Source organism: Pimephales promelas, chromosome 13 (genome assembly GCF_988280905.1).
Source record: "Pimephales promelas chromosome 13, fPimPro1.hap1.1, whole genome shotgun sequence".
Classification (NCBI taxonomy): domain Eukaryota; kingdom Metazoa; phylum Chordata; class Actinopteri; order Cypriniformes; family Leuciscidae; genus Pimephales; species Pimephales promelas.
In genome coordinates, this window is record NC_142781.1 from 30,893,644 (window position 1) to 30,912,174 (window position 18,531).

The window sequence follows — 18,531 nt, forward strand, 5'->3', positions numbered from 1 at the left end:
GGATGCACTTTTATCAAAAGTGGCAATGCAGACAGTGGTTGTTAATGCCCCTCAGAATAATTATAACTCATTATACCGTTTGGTAAAATACTAACCCTACTAAATTCAGTAAGGTGGTGGATTCAGTCTGGTACAAATTAAAATACTGATTCAATGATTCTATTGTATTCACATATTTTCAGGAAAATGTAGTATGAAAAAAAAAAAAGCACTGGATGAATCAAAATGAAAACAAGATGCCAAAATAGTGTTAAGGCAATGTGTAAAAAAAGATTTAAAGTAACTAAACAGTGTCTACATATTGCATTTGTTGGCAAACAAACACAAAAGATGATGTCTAGAGTTTTTAGATGAAGGTTTTGTTGGTGGGGCGACCCGTAACAGCTAGTGGTTTACTCCAGTTTCAGCAGCTCCACATCAAATACAAGGGTGGCGTTGGGAGGAATGACACCAGGGTGCCCTGTGGCCCCATAAGCCATATCTGGGGTGCAGGTGATCTTCGCCCGCTGACCCAAACTCATCTGAAATTAGGTAGAAATATTACAGAGCAAATATACTCCAAAGAATAAGATAAGCTCCAGAGTACGATCTCAAATACCTGTGCAACTCCTTCCTCCCAGCCCTTGATGACTTCCTGTCGGCCGATCTTGAATTTGAAGGGCTTGTTTCTGTCTCGTGACGAGTCAAACTTCTTACCGTTCTGCAGCATCCCTGCAATTAAATAGCATACAACTTAAATCATCATTATTACAACAAATTAATCTTTTTCTTTTCTGAATAAGAAAAGAGAACCACTCAGTTCAGAGTGTTCTGGGTGGTTCCCTAAAAACGTTTACTGTTCATAATGCAAAAAAAAAAAAAAAAAAAATCAAAGATTAAGGAGAAAATGCTACCACATCTGAACAGACAAGCAGTTGTCGAAGAAACAAGCACGATTGCAGTTCCCAGGCTAAAAGGAGACAGTAATTGCAGCCTTGGACCAAGAGCTTAACAGATACCATCAACATCCTCAAGCGTCCATTTAACTGCAGATTCAGACTGAAAAACAACTGACAGCCCAACACTGGTCCCAAAACAACAGCTGGTGAAACAGTCAGTCCACAACAACCATCCGCCACCCGTGGAGTGGCCACACAAACAGATCCAATAATCCCAGTTGTTTGTACTGATGTCATACCCAGTAATACCCAGTGACAACTAGATATTTACATTTTCTCAAGCAACTTTTGCACAGGCCTTGAAGCTATAGGGTTCTAGGGGGTAGTTAGGGTGTTGCTAGTCTTCTGGATATTTTTACAATATTGCTAGGGTGTTCTGGATGTTTCTAGGGTGTTGCTAGGTCTTCTGTGTGTTTTTTAGGGTGTTGCTACTGTGTTCTAGATAGTTGTACGGGTGTTGCTAGGGTGCTTTTGCTGGTTGTTATGGTATTGCTAGAGTCTACTGGCTGGTTTTATATTATATTTTTGTTAGGGTGTTCTGGATGTTTCTAGGGTGTTTCTATGGACTTCTGGGTGTTTTTAGGTGGTTGCTATTGTATTCTGGGTAGTTGTTAGGGTGTTGCTACTAGAGTGTTCTGGATGTTTTGGGGTATTGTTAGAGTGTTATGGATGTTTCTAGGGTGTTGCTAGGTGGTTGCTACTGTGTTCTAGATAGTTGTAAAGGTGTTGCTAGGGTGCTCTTGCTGGTTGTTATGGTTTTGCTAGAGTCTTCTGGCTGGTTTTATATTATATTATTGTTAGGTTGTTCTGGATGTTTCTATGGTCTTCTGCGTGTTTTTAGGTGGTTGCTAATGTATTCTCGGTAGTCATTAGGGTGTTGCAATGGTCCTCTTGGTGGTTGTTAGGGTGTTGCTACTAGTGTGTTCTGGATGTTTTGGGGTATTGTTAGAGTGTAATGGATGTTTCTAGGTCTTCTGTGTGGTTATTAGGGTGTTGCTTGCTAGGTGGTTGCTACTGTGTTCTAGATAGTTGTTAGGGTGTTGCTATAGGGTGCTCTTGCTGGTTGTTATGGTATTGCTAGAGTATCCTGGCTGGTTTTAGATTATGTTATTGTTAGGGTGTTCTGGGTGTTACTAGGATCTTCTGGGTGTTTTTATGTGGTTGCTAATGTGTTCTGGGTAGTTGTTAGGGTGTTGCTAGGGTGCTCTTGGTGGCTGTAAGGGTGTTGCTACTAGAGTGTTCTGGATGTTTTAGAGTATTGCTTGTGTGTTCTGAATGTTTCTATGGTGTTGCTAGGGTCTTCTGGGTGGTTTTAAGGGTGTTGCTAGGGTGTTCTTGGTGGTTGTTATTGTTAGGGTGTTGCAGTTAACTCTTCAGGGTGCCTTCAGTCAAACAGGCTTTAAAATCAGGCAGGGTCCACCAACACACAGCTGACCCATCAGAGGGAGCGCTTCTGCGCTTATCAAAATCTCCTGTGGAATCTGAGCTCTTAAATGAACAAAAAGAATGAAATATGAAACACTGGCCTAATTCAACAGATTATTCAGCCGTCTTAAGTAGGTCATCTTTTGCCTCTGTCCATATCAAAGGAAGAAAAACAGAAAGAGAGAGGAAGATACACACAAAAACACTCTGGTCCTCCATTATTATTGTATAAGCATATAAGAATACTAGGTCTTCAGTTAATATAATAAAGATAAAGGACAAATGTAAAATAAAGCATAATTAAAGATTGTAATATTTAGCAACAAAAGCTACCTAGTTTTAATAATTGTAAAAAATAATAAATAAATAATGCTGTTTTAAATATATCCTATTTATACATTTATATGTTAGAGCTAGGGGTGTCAGTCAAAATTAAAAATTAAATTGAAAATGATATTTAACTAAAAGATTATGATTTAATTATTCCATACGATGATTAATATTAATCAGCATAATTAAATAAAAAAATATTTATATTGTTTTTAACCACCTTTAATAGATTGTTTTGATTAATCAGCAAATTACCATATAGAATTGACATCACCAATAATAAATAAAAAAAACCTTCATAAAAAAATCCTATTATACCTATTATAATAGATAATATGTCTAATCTAAATCTTAAAATAAAATTATACAAATATTTTTTTTGTAAAATAGTATAATATTTAATATATTCCATATGAAAATTGACTATTTTTTAAACTATTTTATTTTAATTTTTTTTAACAAAAAATGCTTTATTGGCTATAACAAGCCTAATTTTTAGAACTAATTATTAATACGGTTACAAACATGATACTAGATATGTATACCAAAAGTCTTTAATTCTCGAAAAAGAGTTTTTAACAGAAACACTATAACATGGGGAGTCTGTCTGACCCAACATTAGAAGCATTCATTTCAGTTTCATGCATGCTGAGCTGAGGGAGATGTAAAGGTTCCTTATGCTGAGAGACTTCTCTGACAGTACAGTAAAGTATTAGCTTTCACTCCCCCTTGAATTTCACTGGGACTTCCAGGAAGCTCACTGCGCCAAGATATCTGCAGAGTGGGCTCCGTTCCAAAAGCAGACAGTATATTATAATAGAAGCTTGTTCTACTACAAGGACCAACTAAACCATATTTATGAATGAACTTGGCTGACTGAAGTTATCCAGTGTTGCTCTACTATTACCATTTATATAAACTCGATTTTTATATTTTCAGAATGTGAACAGTGCTTGCCCGAGCAAAAGTTTTTTAGCATGTTGTTAGATTTGTACTGTTATAATTGTCCATCAATTTAAAAATACTCCAAAAACAAATATAAGTATAAATCAAGTCATGTTATTTCTATATATACTGTATATAGTAGTGGCCAAAAGCCTAGGACATCTTGACCTTGATATATTTACATATTATTAAAAATGTGGTAACGCTTTTATAAGCATATTGCATGGGTTGTTTTAACCCAACTTTGGGTCAAATATGGACAAACCCAGCCATTAGGTTACATTTTTTAATTACATTTTTAACCCAACGTTTGGGTTTGTCCACAATTTGACCCAAAGTTGGGTTATAATAACCTAGCATTTTTAGAGTGTAGTTTTGAGACAATTGTTTTATTTGTGATAACACAATTTTTGTTTTGGAATATCCTAGCATATATTATAAATGATTTATCCATGCATATTTTACAAAAAATCATATGCCTCGCAAACTTCCCCTCCCCCTTGCGGCATCATCTCTTCTCTGATGATGTGTTTAGTGGCATGAGGGCGGGACAACCTGTCACTCATAGGATCGACCAATAGCAAACCACAACCATCCAATCAATTCCCCATGGACAAAATCAAGTTCCACCCAACAATTTTTTCTCTTTCAAGAGGCCGAAACATGTCACAATAGAAAAAAAAAACATTACAACTTCCGTTTCATGCCGATTTGACACTTTACAAACCCAGGATTACATTACAAGTCACAGAATATGCCGCAGCTTGTACTACGAGGTCCACTGTAAATATAAGTGGTCATGTTGGGTGGGAGCTTTTCTATGCCCGATGGATGTAGACGAGCAGATGTGAACCTGTTCTACTGACTGCTTTCAGTGGAAAAAAGGCTAAAGGCAATCTTGGTTCCTGAACCTGTGCGTGAGAGTGTGAACCAGTACAGCAGGCGGAGGCCAGGATGGTTATTTTTACCTCAGCTTACAGTATCCGTCTACCCGAGCTGGCAGTCGGTTTCTCTCAGTCAGCGTCAAATGTAATCAGATGCACACGCTATACCTGAATGCACCTGCCTCTTACAGATTTATTGGCACATTTCAACTCAAAAACATGTCAGCAGAAAACAGAGTATTGAGTATTGAGTATCAGATGCAGAGAGAGAAAGCCAACACATGCTTTTAAAATGGTGCTGGATGATGATTAAGACAAACAATGATTGGTATTTCAATGGAATGATGGTGTTAATAAATATTAATGCTCCTATTGTAATCCTTTTTATCACTTCATCACTTTTTAGTGCCAAGTCTATATTATTTGATTAAAAATACAGTAAAAACAGTAAAATTGTGAAATATTATTACAAATTAAAATAGCTGTTTTCTGTTTTAAAATATTCAAAAATGTAAAAACTGCATCTTTTTAGCATCATTACTCCAGTCTTCAGTCACATGATCCTTCATATATCATTCGAATATGCTGATTTGCTTTTTGATTGTAATCAATTTTTGTGGAAACCATGATACATTTTTTAAGGATTCTTTAATAGTTCAAAAGAACATCATTTTATTTTAAATATAACTTTTGTAACAATATTAATGTCTTTAATTCTTCAAAGAAGAAAATCTGACATATGTCTTCATTTTGTCCAATAATCTCCACACTAACTCAGTCTCATAATACAGGCTGCTGAGTGGTGACCTGTACAACTCATTCCCAGAACTCGAAACCCTGGCTGCATCCCAATTTCTAGACTATCCATTTACTGTATACATGCCAGAATATGCCAGCATCTTGAATCATAGTTAAGTTGGAAAAAGAGAAAGCCAAATGTGCCCAGATGGTGAATGGGATAATATAAAAATACAAAGAGAAAAATATGTTGAAAATGAATAAAAAGTTGCATTATGTGTAGTAGGTAAGAATAACTGCAGAGACAATTTTTGTATCAGGGTCAATTGTTCCTTTAAAAAAGGTTAAAGCATTGAACTATGGCTCGAATGTAAGGAAGTACATTCTAAAATTGGCTAAAGAAGCGAATATGTAAGGGATAATGTATACAAGGGGTTGTATTCGCTCACTCTAAAAAATGCTGGGTTGTTTGAACCCAAATTTGGGTAAAATATATGGACAAACCCAAATGTTGGGTTAAAAATGTAATTTCAAATTTTAACCCAACTTTTTTTTTAATTGCATTTTTTACCCAACATTTGGGTTTGTCCATATTTTACTCAAATTTGGGTTCAAACAACCCAGCATTTTTTAGAGTGCTATAACAACTGCCTCTCTCTACATTGGCTACCTACCAAATAAATCAATAATTTGACACAAAATATTCATTTAAAAACGATCGTATTTCTTCCGCTAAAGAAAATAGTCCGTTACATCTCTATACACTCTAAACATGCTGGGTTGTTTTAACCCAACTTTGGGTCAAATATGGACAAACCCAAATGTTGGGTTAAAAATTAAATTTAAAAAATGTAACCCAATGGCTGGGTTTGTCCATAATTGACCCAAAGTTGGGTTAAAACAACCCAGCATTTTTTAGAGTGTACGGTTAGAATCCTGCGTCCATAGCAACGCTCTGGTGTGTTATACTTCCAGAAATAACAGACCGCATTCTACATTAGAATTCAACCAAGTCATGTAATAAATACCCATAATAATTGCACATGACATCACTACATTCCAGCCTCTGAATGCCTGGTCAGGGTTCAGAGAACTAGACACCTTGTGGGTTTCTCTTTATTACCACGGGTGTCTCTTCAGAACATATTTATACATAGTGTTGCCATTGTTATTAATAGAGCCGCCAGTCACGAGAGATCTGATGGCTTCCTGTGCTCTAATAATAAACCCCAGTGGACCCAGCAGGACTGGGCTAATTGATTAGTTCTGGCCGCCTGGGTCAGAGAATGGTAGGTGTGCAACAGGGGTGGGGGTCTCTGCTAATTCAGGCATGAGCCCATTATAAAATCCATCCCGTTTCACTTGGCATCCAACCATGACATCTGATGTCCAGATAACAGGGAATGTTTCTCAGGGCATTCTGGTTAGGTTCTCTCAAAGTTGTAAATAAACTTTTTTTTTTTTTTTTTCAGTAACATGAATAGAATGTTCGTTCAAAGTTAATTCCGTTTTTAAGAGAACATTCAGAATTAACATCCCCATAATGTTTGCAAAATTATAAAACGGGATGTTCCCTACTTCCCTTCCATTTACACCAAACCAACGGGGGGAAATGTTTTAAAGAAAATGTTTTCAACATAGACAATAGAAATGTTTCTTGAGCAGAAAATCAGCATATTAGAAAGATTTCTGAAGGATCATGTGACACAGAAGACTGGAGTAATGATGCTGAAAAATGAAAATATGAAAAATGCAGCTTTGATATGACAGGAAAAAATGACAGTTTAAAATAAAAATTTAAAACAGTTATACAATTACAATTTTTTTGCCTCTATTTTTGATCAAATAAACACAAAAAAACACAAAAATTCAATTATTTTCAATAAACTAAATGCAAAGAGAAAACTTTAGATTTGGATTATCACAGTCCCACTTTGCAAAAAATCCCACTTAGCGCGTTAGAGACCAAAAATGGCCACCTATTAAACATTGCCTATTGCCTAAAATAAGGTGCATTTCCAACCATAGGGAATAAATATGTAGTGACGTCATCTGGTGGAATACACTATATAATGCAAATATAATGCTTTTGCTTCAAAATGAAAGGATGTTTGTGCAAAAATCATGTTTCATGTATTACTGACAGCCTCAGATTTACAAGGTTTTAATGGGTTTCAATGGGCCATTTTTGGTCTTTATGGTGCTGAGTGTTACTATTTGATCTACACAGTGTGTGTTATACATATTTTGCAAAATGGGATCACATTTTTTACATGTATCCAAAAAGTCACAATTTTGCCAAATTTCATACCATTTGCATTAAAACAGCCAAAATGGTCAAAGAAATTAAACTGCAAAAGACCAAAAATGTCCCTAATGCAGCATAAGGGTTAATTGATTGATTGAATGATCTGTAAATGACCAAACCGAAATAAATGAAAAAAATGAAAATGGTTGAATAGTGATGACTTTCCTGTCTCTGGTGGTAATGCTGTATCTGGTTCACTCCAGGGCTCGAGGGCTCTCAGCAAAGGCCCTGCAGTCCTATATTAAGTGCTGCAGAAGGGCTTTATTGACGTCTCCAGTGAGTCTGACCCTGTTTGCTGCTCTGAGTGCTAATGATCTCACAGTCAGAGCTGCCTGAATCTAGCTTATAATAACACTGAGAGTTCGCTCTCGAACTGTTAAAGGGGTCATATAATGGGACATGCACTTTTACAAGTAGATTGTACTGCAAAGTGTATTGGCGGTGCCTGCACAAAACCATCATTTAATGATGAAAATCCATCCAGTGTTTTTTGTTTTAACAGAGGGGCGGGGTTTATTATTTAAAGGCATATGCACTGAAACGGCGTGCTAAAAACAGAGCTGATTTTGACCAGGTAAAATGAGTGTTTTCTTAAAATACTAATGAGAATTTTTAATAAATATATATTACAAAGTTTTCATTTAGACCCTAAACATTCATATCAAATTGTACAAACATGGCATTATATGACCCCTTTAACATGAATCCTAGTGCAGATCCCTCTGAAAAGACAGGAAAGAATCATATTTATTATTATTAAAAAATACTCCGTAAGAAATAACAATTTTGTCCTACAGAAACAAAAATAATCCCTACTGTTGAAACGTTTGAGCTCTATAAGATTTTTTGTTGTGCTATTGTATTATCTGCAACAACGTGAACATAATGAGTGGAAAAGGCATCAATTTCCTGATCCAGTTGGCAACATACTGTGTGTCATGCACAAGAAAGGTCCAAAGTTTAAGCAATAATTATAAGGGCTTATTATGTACATGTTGAAGACCAAGCAATTCAATACAGGGAAAGAACTGCAACACTTATCCTGTGTTTTCAAAGAGAATCACTGGGATACTGAGACGAAAGAAAACATTTAACAAGAGGAGACAGAATGTTGTTATCGACATCCTGTTTCCGGTCTGTCTGAGTTGGTCGTCTGAGCGAAACCTCCAATACACAACATATGTGAACATTTACATCAGCAGATAGTTTACCTATGTAATGCACAACGCACGTCTGTCCTTTCTTCGGAAAAGTTCTTCCTGTGAAGAAAGAAGAGAATGAGACAGTTAGTTAGTGCGAAGAATCATAGCATACAGTATGAGCTTTAGTTTACACCACAATATCCACTGGCACCATCACAGTCTGGTGATGAAGACGCTTTTTCAATTTGTTATCAGTTCATTAGATAAGACGACACCCCCGCTGACCGCTCACTGGTCGTCTGATGTGTTCTGCACATGAAAATGGCAAGAGCTGACTCAAATGTCCAGTGGCTGGCTGACAAACAGCTTCAAGACTCACGTCTCAATCAGTCAACTGCACTCTAAAAAAAAATGGTGCTAAATAGCAATAAAAATGGTTCATTGGCTTGTAATCATAGGGGAACCACTTTAAGCACTTATTTTTGTCATGTGGTGCTATGTAGAACCCCCCCCCCAGTGTGGTTAACCACCCCAGAGAACCACTGAAGAACCAAACTGGGCTTAGTGGTGCTATATAGCACCATGACCACCGCAAAGAACCCCTGAAGAACCTTTTTTTTTTTAGAGTGTGGGTCTCAATCAGTCACCTTCTGAACAGATTTTCAGAGGTTTGGAAGATTTGTGGCATTGAATCTTTGAAAGATATTGTTTATGGTTTATTGTCCCCTTTTTATGAGCGAGAACAACCCAAACAGCAAGAAAAGGTCAGATTGGCATGTAAAACGACAAACCACCAGTTAGCATTAGCATTGGCTGCGTTCGAAATCGCATACTCTCTTGACTAGGTACTTATTTTGAATAATAGTAATTACTTCACGACTAAAAAGTATGTTCAGTATTGTAAGAGTGTGTGTTGTATGAACAGTAATCCTATATTCGCCATGTTGTCATTATGACATACAAGCATCAGTGGCATCGCTTCACTGCCATTCATAAATCCTCTCCCGTGGCCTCATGGGATAGTAAAGTGTCTATCATATACACACTTCAGAATCTCACTGAAAGTTGTAGGTCATTTGGGGACCTTTTGCCTGGTCTTTTATGAGTACTGTGAGACATGCTTCTTTTTACACCTACTCCACAATAGGATGCAACCATAGAGTTAGATACCACAAATAATAGACCACAGTGGAAAAACTTCAAATTATTGTGGAAATACCTTAATTTAATCCACAAACACCCTAAGGGGATCAATAAAAAGCTTCTAAATCCATAAGCAGCTCCTACAGTCATGAGACTTGGGTATAGTCCTTATCTGCAGTCCAAGGCAGATTAAGAAAACTGTGTGTGTGTGTGTGTGTGTGTGTGTGTGTGTGTGTGTGTGTGGTGCAGGTGGTGTCTGATTAATGTGTGTGGGAGCTGGACAGGAATCTGAGCCACATGACAGCAGGCTTGTGGGGGTCAGATAGGATGTCAGTCGAGAGCGTCCCACAGACGCAAGCGACCAGAGCAGAGCAAGAAAAAAAAAGCGCCATTACAACGCATTCATTCCTGACACCCGCTAAGCAGTTCTTGAGTTTGATGACTTGTGCCTGAAAGGTGTCAAAATCATATGAGCTCATGGTCACTGCAGAACTTATTTACAGCTTCTATTGATCATTTCATAATAATGCTTATTATTATGACTCACTGGCCTCCTATTGGTCCAGATAAACTTATGAATGAATAATCAGACTCTCAGTCCCAAATTCTGACTTTAAAAAAACATAAACACAAATGTAACCATTTTAAGCATACAGGCATGTTGAGTTGTTCGAATTTTACAAGAGTGTCACTTCTCTGATGTTTTTATCCAAAGTGACTTAATTACAGTAAAGTAATAGCCCAATAAAATAACTTGGGGTTAAAAGTATATAATTGAAAATCAATAAATACTATATAAAATATAAAATAAATACTAGGGCTGTGCAACGATTAATCGTGATTAATAGCTATTAATCGCATCCAAAATAAAAGTTTGTGTTTACATAATATATGTGTGTGTACTGTGTATAATTGTTTTGTACATAAAAATTCACGAACATGCATGTACAGTATATATTTAGGAAAAATGTGTGTGTATATATATATATATATATATATATATATACAGTATATATATATATATATATATATATATATTTAATGTAAATTATGTAAATACAGTACGTATGCAAATATTTCTTAAAATATATACATGCATGTGTGTGTATTTATATACACAAAATAATTATACAAACTACACGTACATATTTTATGTAAACACAAACTTTTATTTTGGATACGATTAATCACAATTAATCGTTGGCCAACTTGGCCAGCCCTAATAAATACATTATATAGATAGCCTACAGTGTCACATGAAATGCATGAAATATATATATATATATATATATATATATATATATATTCAGCAAGGACAAAATAATTGATCAAAAGTGACAGTTAATAAATATACTTCACAAAAATGTTGTTCTTCTAAACTTTCTATTAATCAAAGAAAAAATGTGTCATGGTTTCCACAAATGTATTAAGTGACTGTTTTCAACATTGACAATAATAAGAAATGTTTCTCGAGCAGCAAATTATCATATTATAATGATTTCTAAAGAATCGTAAGACACTGAAGACTGGAGTAATGATGAAAATTCAGAAAAAAAACATTATATTGTAAATCTAACTGACCCCACATTTGTGAGTGGTTTATAGGCTATGAAGTAATGTGTGGTCCCTTTTAGTTATACTCAGTTTGGCCAATCAGATACAAGATATGCATCCATACATTGTGTCAATGAAAGTGTTTGTAATGCAGGTAAACAGGTAATGCAACAAGTGGCACACATAACAGCACCTTGCTGTGAGATTAGACCAGACCAGCAGAGACTCTACCAACTGTGCCAAATGATCCTGCGGATTAACATCAAACTCAAAGCTCATGTCTAGCCAGGGCAAGAATGCTGCCATCTGAGACTACATACACGATACACAGCCTCTACCTGCATTTCATCGGCCAAATCATTCTACAAGCATGTTGTAGAGGAAATCCTAAAGAAGGCACATTTCTGACAGCTGCAGTGAGGAATCATAATGAGAAGAGTGTTTGAGTTGGCACGCATGGCACATTATTCTGCTTGGCACAGACACGTTAATCCCTGACTAGACAGTGAGCGGAAACATCCTCATCATAGCGATGGGCATTTCGTTAAATCTGTACTATTAGTGTTGACTTCTTTACGCAAACAATATGCAATGCAAATTCAAGAATGTTATTATGTAATTAGAGAGACAGAATGTTCCCGCAATCCCGCTACAATGTACCAAAACAACACATTCGAATTCGCCAGTTCTAATCTAGATAGAACGTTCGGGAATTTGAAATTGGAACTTATTAGAAAATTGCATCTTACCGTCACCTGGAGATATTGTTTCAATCTCAACACCCATTCTGTTCGCACGGATAGTTCCTTCAGTAGTGGAAGAGAGAGAGACACACACACATACACACAGTCACACACACACAGAGTGAGAGACTACAGCGCTACTGCACTCCACCCACTGTCATATCAGCCTAACTGTATGCGCGATGGTCAACCCGTGGTGAAATATAATATTGGACAACATTCCGTTCTGATGACCTCAATTTGTATACGATTTTGGAATAGTGTGCTGTGTGTAACATTAACGACACTTGTAAAATAGGTATTGTTTTTATATCGTTATTGCAGTTCTGAATGTAGGCTACTTTTCTAATGAATGTGCAGTTCTAATTGACTTTATTTGTTTCAAAAATATATTTGAACTAGCCTGAATTGTTCGAAAGAATCGATTCGCGGAAATGAATCAGACAACCTATCGTGAGTTTGAAACAGAAACGTATCTGAACTACAACTCCCAGAATGCCCGAGTCATTCTCTTTCCGTTTGTCCATGACTTCAAATGTCTCCGCGGGGAAATGCCATGGAAATGCTCAGGTTTACGTGATTTTCTCTTCTCTCTGTGGAGTTGCCATGGTTTCCGTTGGGTTGTCAATAGCATTATGGTATGCTTTTAATATTACCTTCTGAAAATGCTGGTTTGATATTTAGCTTATATTTTTCCTCATATTTTCTGGATTGTTCTAGATCTTCTTCACATGCTAGCATGTGGGATTGTGTCAATACAACATGTGAATAAAACAGTTTCGCGAGAGAAATTTAGACAGATATTAGATATTGTTGATACTCTAAACTTCAACTTCAAACAATGCAATAATAAGCTTTTAGAATATTTGTGTGGTGTAACTTTGGCTAACGTAGTAAGGGGTTATTTTGTATTTTGTTTAAAGTGAAATTTATTTGATCCTTCTCAGTCTTTGATAATGTTTGTTGTGGTAAACTGACTTCCCATTTCAAATATTAACAATAGTTTTTTTTTCACATGTAATTTTTTATTCAATTGTTTTTACTAGCATTAACTAATTAATTATTGATCGACTGATTACCATGCTGGCTAATTCAATGCCACCACAGTTTTATTGTAGTTATAATAAATTACCATAGTAATGTTTTTTTTTTTTTTTTTTAGCGTAGCCTAACTAAACCCTAAACCCTTTTTTAGTTAATGACCTGTAAGAATGGATCTTTATACCAGTCATTGATTCGAGTAACTTTTCTGACATTTGTGTATAAAGTGTTTTATTTCTACAATATATGGTGTAAAAACGTCTTAGTGCTGCCCTCTTCAGGTTGAACGGGGGCTACTGCATTTGAATTTTCCTATTGGATGTTAGCGGTTCTTCGTGACGTACGAACGTTTCAGTCAAAACCACTGTAGAGAGTCAGGATTTGGAATTGCGAGTGTTGGAAACGACCAGGATAGAGTGTTTTATCATCTATTTCGTCCCCTCTATCTCCGCTGGGGTCTGCCCACATTTCAGCATTTTTAAAATATTGCCAGTGGGTGGAGTCAGGCTCTGACCAGGGGTTTAGTTACCCTTTAAGGGCTGTTTTTCAAATCAGCATACATTTTCAAAAGGGACATTTCTGTGCTGTTCAGTCTTTGTCTTGTTTTATATATTTTTGTGTATTTCAGGTCTGGTCCTGAAAAAAAAAAGCCGTAGCATTCAAACCTCAGAGGGTTTTATGACGTCGGGGGTCGTGTCAGCCTAATCTGGTCATCCTTGAGTGGAGCCTCACTCGGGCCAATAGGATTAGAGAGTGAGGGAAGAGGCTTTACCTATTCTTGGAGTATGTGATGGCAGTCTTCTCATACTGAAGCACAGAGTTGCATCTATCTCTCAATTCTGAGTCTGACTCAGTTCCTGTATGACCAGGAACACTATTTTCCTTTCCATTGGAGAATCTGAACCAAGCATGGAGCTAGGAAAAGCCAAACTTCTGAGAACAGGGTTAAACACCCTGCACCAAGCCATTCACCCTGTGCACGGAATAGCCTGGACGGACGGTAAGCAGGTCTGTCTCACGTCGTTGTATTCTGTTGACGGTGAGCCCAAATTTGGTGACACCAATGTCATTGGACAATTCGAACACGTCTTGGGACTCTTCTGGGGGCCGCTGTGCTGCTCCGGGACCCCGGCGTTGCTTGCCGTGCAGCATAAGAAGCACATCACCGTGTGGCAACTTCAGCTGAGCGCTTCGGAGCAAAACAAACTCCTGTGCACGCAGACCTGTGAAATGAGCGAGCCGTTCCCACTGCTGTCCCAAGGATGCGTCTGGCATCCCAAAATGGACATCCTAGCTGTTTTGACCAAGCGGGACGCCTCGGTTTTGTTTACTGTGCGGGTCGATAATCGTCGCGTGAAGGCCGACATCAAGGGCAGTGGTCTAATCCATTGTGCCTGCTGGACTAAAGACGGAACCCGCCTTGTGGTGGCCATCGGTAGCGCATTGCACTCGTACATTTGGAACGACATCCAAAAAAGCCTGGTGGCGTGTTCCTTCTGCCCTGTATTCGATATAGGTGGGTATATCTGCGCCATCGAGTCCACCAGCGACGCTCAAGTGGCTGTGGCAACTGAACTTCCGCTTGATAAAATTTGCGGGCTCAATGCGGGCATCGCCTTCGACCTACCGAACGAGTCGGAGGTATCGACTTGTCGCCCTTCTCCTGTTTTGACAGTGGATACGGACTATTATTTGGACTCTAGACGGAGATCATGTGGTTCTGAACGCTCGGGACACGCCTCTTCATCCGGACCCATGGATCTAACGCACATTCTCGCCAAACACCGAAAATCAGACCCGAGCCCTCTCATTCACTTGAGGCGGCGGGATCATTTGTCGGGAACTGGTCAGGACTCCTCTCATTTGATTCTAGTAACGTACGAACGCAAGGTCACCACTACAAGGAAGGTCAGCATCCCTGGCATCTTGGTCCCTGACATCATTGCCTTCGATCCGAGCGGGAGCACGATGGCCGTGGCTTCGAACACGTGCAACATGATCTTGGTTTACTGTATCACGGATTCTTCCATGCCCAACGTGCAACAGATCCAGCTGCAAAAGAACGAGAGGCCCAAAGGGGTGTGCTTTTTCACCAACAAGATGTTGCTCTTTATAATTGGCCGGCAGAAGTCCAATGATCCTGCTTTCCTCCCCTCCTCCAACACGGACAAGTACATCTTGAGGCTAATAGCCAAGGAACTGGTATTCGACGAGGAAGGTGACACCCCGGTGCTTCCCAAGGCCGAGCCGCCGAGCCAACATCATGGGATTAGACGTCATTCTGAGAACGTTTCTAAAGAGGATCGTCTGTCAATTAAGGATCTTATTCTTCCCGGAGGCTCTGTAATTGTTTCGCCATCCAGTCGGAGAAAACTAATCGAGGAGGTACGCAGCTCGGATTTGAGCCCCGTGGCAAGCTCCACCGACTTCTCGGATAGAGCCTCCAGTTCCTCTTCCATTACTCTAGAAAACTACGACATGGATCACATCAGCCGCATGGCGACGCTCGCCGTAGCCGGGCAGGCCAGCCGGGATTCCAGTCGGCCGTGTTCGCCTAGGTACGAGGTCTCGGAAAAATCATACTCCGATGCCACTCCACCAAAGAACAGCTTTCAGTCCAAAGAGAACAACCTGGAGCAGTTGACGCAGAACATGGAGAGGATTTTCACCCGATTCGCTGACCTCCAGCAGTGCCTCTCAGAAATCCGAGACTTCACCCAGAACGGCAAGAAGATCGCATGCAGTTATCCATCCGCTTATGAACCGCAATACGTGCACATTACGTGTCAGGTATGACTTCTTTTTTGTTTATCGTACAGTGGAATCTAAACTTGCAAGGAAAGTCTGCGGTCTTCTGTAGTAGAAAAGTGAAGAGTGCTAATCTGTTGATTTTATTTGTTTAATTGCTTAAAGAATTTGTTTTGCGGCATTGTACTGAAAAATCAACTTCTTAATCTCAATATGCAAATGATCTCAAACAAAATTATGATGCATATGGCTTGAATTAAAAAAAAAACATCTTAATCTCAATACGCAAATTATCTCAAACAAAAATATGATGCATACGGTTTGAATAAAAATCAACATCTTAATCTCAATATGCTAATTATTTCAAAAATATGATGCATATGGTTTGAATAAAAAACATCTTAATCTCAATATGCAAATTATTTAAAAAAAATGATGCATATGGTTTGAATAAAAAACATCTTAATCTCAATATGCAAATGATCTCAAACAAAAATATGCTGCATATGGCTTGAATAAAACAAACAACAACATCTTAATATCAATATGCAAATGATCTAAAAAAAATATGATGCATATGGTTTGAATAAAAAAAAATCAACATCTTAATCTCAATATGCAAATGATCTCAAACAAAAATATGATGCATATGGTTTAAAAAACCAACAAATTAATCTCAATATGCTAATGATCTCAATCAAAAATATGATGCATATGGTTTGAATAATTTAGAATTTTGTATTGCAATAATTTTAATACTATAGTTTAGTTTATTATTAAATGTAATATATTATTATTAATACATTTTAAACACTACACATTATAAATATAATTCATAAATAATACAAATAACAATTAATATAAATATTAAAACATTATTATTTCTAATATATTCCATTACAATAATTTATTAATTAAATGCAAACAATTCAATATAAGAGCTCAGGCCTTAATAACTGATGCCATTTGTTGTCCACCATTTTCATTGTCAATTTATTTTTATTTATTTTTTCAATTATTGATTTATTTAGTTTTATTGATTTTTATGCAGTTGCATTTTGCAGACTTATGTTTGTTGAATTTATCAGTAGAGTTTCTGTATTTTCCGAAGCTGAAGATCCACTTTATGGGTCAAGTCAGGTCAAATATCCTCTACCATCAGGGAACCTTTTTATACTTTGCACATACAGTGTGAATGTTAAATTGAATAAATACACCACAAAATAAAGAATTACTTGATTAAATGATTTGCTTCTGGAGTTAAGCCTTAATCCAAACCAAGACTCCACAAAGCCCATTTTACTCTTAGTCAGACCACGAGGCATTGTAAAGCATCACGCCAACTCTGTTGTCAGTACAACCCTTTGTCAGCAGATGTCAGATTGAAGTGATTCTGTTGACCTAGGCATAATTTGTCATCATCACTTAATCCGTGACCACATGACCAGGTCTGTTATGAATGACGCTCCCTTAGTGACTCATGGTGTTCACCATTGCACTTTGTGTTTGTGTTTTCCTCCAGAAACAGTTGTCTGAGAATGTGTATACGGACGAGAGAAGGGCGCTGCTGCTGTGTGTGGGGCGGCTCAGCCTGCGGGTGGTACAGGAACTCTTCGGCCTGACCGTCGTGGAGATGATGCATGGTACGTCGTCTGGATGATAGAGAGACCTTACACCAACTTGATCAATACATATGTGATAATATAAGACATTATCTCTTATTATAGATGTTCAATAAGTCAATTATTGCATGAAAAAGTGATTGCACCTGAACGTTTGTGAGATCTGTGTTGACATTTCAGGCAGATTTGCTCTTTTCAACAACGAGGAGGCTGTGCAATGCAGCGAATCCTTTGTTGAAGACAGATTGTTCAAGTGCTTTGGCTTCATTTAATTGTCAATGACTAAAATAGGAAGTGATTAGGTGGTGCAATCGGATTTGAGGGTTTAAGGTTGAATCGGCTTACAGCCTTTTGTGCTGTGCATCTCTACACTGATGTTTGCTCAAACCACGCTCACTTACTGTATGCTGAGACTGCTGAGAGTGAATGACTTTTTCTTCTTCTCACAGGTCCCATGTGGATCGTCTTGGTGGCTGATGCGGATGGTTTCGTCCCGCTCACGTTTAAACACAAGGACGAGCTCACGATCAGGAACGCCAGAAGGAAATCCCCTGCAAGACCCCCAAATGGCACAGATGAATTTTTCCCTGAAAGTCCACTGTCTCCCAATGCAGAAAAATGAAACCCATATCATCGCTAGAGGACTTTTTAGAAAGAGTTTTTATAATATTTGTCTTTTGTCGGCTGGATAATTGTGGCTAACACAGGAATATTCCAAAATTTGGAATTCAGGGAAAATGTCTTGCTGACATATACGCCTCTTTGAAATTTAATGAACGATTGTAGATTTGTGTAGCATGAGAGATGTCAAGGGCAGAACATTTTTGTTTATTTTTCAGAAGAAATACTTGAGTGCCTGCTTGATTATTTTTGCTAAAAAGTAGTTTCTATTTTGCTCCATACAACAAAATGAAGATAAATGTAATGTATTAAAACTCAAGAAACTTCATAGTGATCGTGTTTTGTAAAC

At 37.7% G+C, this 18,531-nt stretch overlaps 2 protein-coding genes across 2 annotated transcripts; one reads left to right on the forward strand and one right to left on the reverse strand.

Annotated features, from left to right (window-relative positions):
* Positions 1 to 229: 229 nt before the first annotated feature.
* Positions 230 to 12,315, reverse strand: fkbp1b (FKBP prolyl isomerase 1B). The gene is made up of 4 exons (XM_039690176.2): positions 12,157 to 12,315; positions 8,780 to 8,827; positions 599 to 711; positions 230 to 521 (listed from the first exon to the last, which is right to left on the reverse strand). The coding sequence occupies exons 1-4, from the start codon at positions 12,191 to 12,193 to the stop codon at positions 393 to 395; spliced, it is 327 nt and encodes a 108-aa protein (XP_039546110.1). The 5' UTR covers positions 12,194 to 12,315; the 3' UTR covers positions 230 to 392.
* A 187-nt stretch (positions 12,316 to 12,502) lies between these two features.
* Positions 12,503 to 18,500, forward strand: wdcp (WD repeat and coiled coil containing). The gene is made up of 4 exons (XM_039690174.2): positions 12,503 to 12,788; positions 13,820 to 15,981; positions 17,462 to 17,582; positions 18,011 to 18,500. The coding sequence occupies exons 2-4, from the start codon at positions 14,053 to 14,055 to the stop codon at positions 18,181 to 18,183; spliced, it is 2,223 nt and encodes a 740-aa protein (XP_039546108.2). The 5' UTR covers positions 12,503 to 12,788; positions 13,820 to 14,052; the 3' UTR covers positions 18,184 to 18,500.
* Positions 18,501 to 18,531: the final 31 nt, after the last annotated feature.